Genomic DNA, 3,718 nt, shown 5'->3' with positions numbered 1-3,718 from the left:
GCTAATTTTTTTGTATTTTTAGTAGAGATGGGGTTTCACCATGTTAGCCAGGATGGTCTCGATCTCCTGACCTCATGATCTGCCTGCCTCGGCCTCCCAAAGTGCTGGGATTATAGGCGGGAGCCACCGCGCCCAGCCAAGAAAAATGTTTTAACACAACCCCAATCATATGCTCCCCTTCCCTCTCCCTATCCAATGGACTAATCTTTAGGAATTGCAAAGAATTTTGTCAATGTAATTTAATTCCTAACGGGAAATATTCTAGATGTCTTGAACTATGTAAGTCTCCCTCCATGCATGCAAAACTCAGTTTTACATCACGTTGGCAAAGAAATTCAGTTTTCAAATGAAGATGCTATGGAAAGTATCCTAACGAATTACCAGTGGGCAAACATCACTTGCTCCCCAACCAAAACTCCATAAAGGTTTTTCTGCTCTAAAATCCCTCTTAAGTAGTTACATCGGTTCTCCTCTGGAACCTTTATATTAGAAGCACCAGTTAGTTAGAATAATTTGGATAACCTCAGAGAACTACAGCAAGTCCCCAGCCTGCTTGCTTATCAGATAAGACACTGCCCTGTGCTTTCTTTTGGAGCCAATGAATACATTTTTTCCTTATAATGGGGACAGTATTTTTCCCAGAGAGTCAGGGTGTTGTCTGATGCCATGCACCAGATTTGGCAGAGGGTACTTACCAGGTGGACCTTGGGGGCCAGGATGGCCAGGGGGCCCTGGAGGTCCTGGTGGGCCTGGAACTGGTGTTGAAACACTGACTTCTCCCCTAGGACCTTAAGGAAAGTTGTGGTCATAAGATTGGGGTATATACTAAAGCTTGTCTTAGATGATAGGGGAAAATACGATTATAATGGGTTTATAAACATATCCCAAAGAAAATAAAAAATAACCTCTATTTTCACAGGCTTCAAAACTAGCTTAAGAACGACCAGCCCATAGAAACTTTCTTATTGAATCAACAAATATTTGTAAGTTTAGACAATTGTCTAATTGTTTTAACCCGTTTCCTGTTTACTCTGAGATAACTCACAGATGACAGTCCTAACTTTACCCCCTTATATTAGGATTAGAGACAAGTTCTGTTTAGAAATAACTCCAAGAACAGTTATTCTATTTTATTTCACATTGAAAACCAGATTTGCTTCAGCCTCAAAGAACGCGTTTATGTAAAATTAAATGAGCGCTGGCAGCCAGCTGCACTTCTATTTTTTTTCTAAAAGGGAGATTAATAGCCTAACATGCTGGTCTGTTGAAAACAGCGTATTCCAAAAAATTGATAATATGGAATTAAGTTTAAACGTTGGTGAATACTGATAGGATACTTATTTATTGGGTGACTAGTTTCCACAGGGAGCCTATTGAATGAAACAGTAAGTTTTGATATGGGTAAGGCTGATGTGGGTTTATGAACTTGGACACTTTTCTTAACCTCTCTGGTAAGTTCTCTGTCATAAGGGAAAGAATGCCTACTCAGCAGATAAGTACACAACATAACATTCTGACCACAGTGGCAAACATTAAAAACATGTTTAGTGATAAGTGTTGTCCATATAGTCATTTATTTATAGAAAAAATAGGTTTACAGTATGTGATGAGACAATTTTGATAATAATATATTTTATGACAATGGAGTCCTTTAGTAAAGATTCACACTTAGAAATAACAGAAGAGGCCGGGCATGGTGGTTCACACCTGTAATCCCAGCACTTTGGGAGGCCTAGGTGGGTGGATCACTTGAGGTCAGGAGTTCAAGACCAGCCTGGCCAACGTAGTAAACCCTGTCTCTACTAAAAATACAAAAATTAACCAGGTGTGGTGGTGTGTGCCTGTAATCCCAACTACTCGGGAGGCTAAGGCACGAGAATCCCTTGAATCTAGGAGATGTAGGTTGCAGTGAGCCGAGATCACACCACTGTACTCCAGCTTGGGTGGCAGAGCAAGACTCCATCTCAAAAAACAACAACAAAAACAGCAACAATGATAGAGCATTTGGTGATGGATTAGAACAGGGCTAAATAAACTTTTGCTGTAAAGGACCAGATAGTAAGAAATTTAGGCTTCGTGATTCAAATCTACTCAACTACTCAATTCCACCATTGTAGCATAAAAGCAGCCAGAGACAGTACATACAGGAGTGCAGCTGTGTTCCAAGAAACTTTATTTATGGATACTCTAATTTGAATTTCATATAATTTTCATGCATCACAAAATATCATTAAATATTTTTTCGATCATTTGAAAATGTGAAAACCATTCTTAGCTTGATACAAAATCTTAGCCTGATAGAAATTCAGGCAGTGGGCTGGACTTGGACAGTGGTCCACCACCGTTTGCTAGTACCTGGATTAGAACAGCAGCCTCCTTCAGCCAGGCATGGTGGCTCATACCTGTAATCCTAGCACTTTAGGAGGCCGAGGCAGGTAGATCACCTGAGGTCGGGAGTTCAAGACCAGCCTGGCCAACATGGTGAAACCCCATCTCCACTAAAAATACAAAAATTAGCTGGGCATGGTGGAGATCGAGACCATTCTGGCCAACATGGTGAAACCCCATCTCCACTAAAAATACAAAAATTAGCCTGGCATGGTGGCAGGTGCCTGTAATCCCAGCTACTCGGGAGGATGAGACAGGAGAATCTCTTGAACCCAGGAGGCGGAGGTTGCAGTGAGCCAAGATTGCAACATTACACTCCAGCCTGGGCGACAGAGCAAGACTCCATCTCAGAAAAAAGAAAAGAAAAGAAAAAGAATAACAGCCTCCAAAGTAAGGTGCGGATAAACATAAATATTTATTTATTTATTTAATATATAGAGAAAGTCATAAGATTTAAGATTTACATGCATGTGTGGACAGAAATGATGCATGCATTTATAACACATAATGTAAGGTTGTGTACTCGAAAAGTTTTACCAATGAGGGAAGATACTATAAAATGATGTAGAGACCATGGGTTTACTGGGTCTCACCCTTTAAAGTGATTTTATTTTATTTTATCTATCTATCTACCTACCTACCTACCTACCTACCTACCTACCTACCTACCTACCTATATATCTATCTATTTATTTTTGAGACATTGTCTCATTCTGTTGGCCAGGCTGGAGTGCAGTAGCACGATCTTGGCTTACTACAACCTCCACCTTCCAGGTTCAAGTGATTCTCCTACCTCAGCCTTCCAAGTAGCTAGAACTGTGGGTATGTGCCACCACGCTCAGCTAATTTTTGTATTTTTAGTAGAGATGGGGGTTCCCCATGTTGACCAGGCTGGTCTTGAACTCCTGACCTCAAGTGATCTGCCCAACTTGGCTTTCCAAAAGGCTGGGATTATAGGTGTGAGTCACTGTGCCCAGCCTAAAGTGATTTTAGAAGTAAAACATGACCATGGTGGTATTATTTGCTTAACACTGTCAGTAGCATGCTATTCTGACCTTCAGCCACACTCCTGAATCCAGAACTACGGCCAGTATATGTATATCTCAAAAGTTACCTGGACTTTTACACTATTATCAGACCATTTCCTTCATTTGTCTTAGATATTTTAAAGTTTTTTTTGTTTTGTTTTGTTTTGTTTTGTTTTGAGGCGGAGTCTCACTCTGTCGCCCAGGCTGGAGTGCAGTGGCTGGATCTCAGCTCACTGCAAGCTCCGCCTCCCGGGTTTACGCCATTCTCCCGCCTCAGCCTCCCGAGTAGCTGGGACTACAGG

At 41.2% G+C, this 3,718-nt stretch overlaps 1 protein-coding gene across 1 annotated transcript in view; it reads right to left on the bottom strand.

Moving 5' to 3' along the window:
- COL4A3 (collagen, type IV, alpha 3 (Goodpasture antigen)) overlaps window positions 1–3,718 on the bottom strand; it is a 151,226-nt gene that overhangs the window by 34,143 nt on the left and 113,365 nt on the right. The window contains exon 27 of the mRNA XM_011952038.1: window positions 673–788. Coding sequence (XP_011807428.1) covers window positions 673–788 — 116 coding nt within the window. The remainder of the gene's footprint in view (window positions 1–672; window positions 789–3,718) is intronic.

Source organism: Colobus angolensis, unplaced genomic scaffold (genome assembly GCF_000951035.1).
Source record: "Colobus angolensis palliatus isolate OR3802 unplaced genomic scaffold, Cang.pa_1.0 Scaffold33, whole genome shotgun sequence".
Taxonomy (NCBI): Eukaryota; Metazoa; Chordata; class Mammalia; order Primates; family Cercopithecidae; genus Colobus; species Colobus angolensis.
The sequence above is the reverse complement of the archived record's forward strand: the minus strand, read 5'-3'. Positions and strand labels throughout refer to the sequence as shown.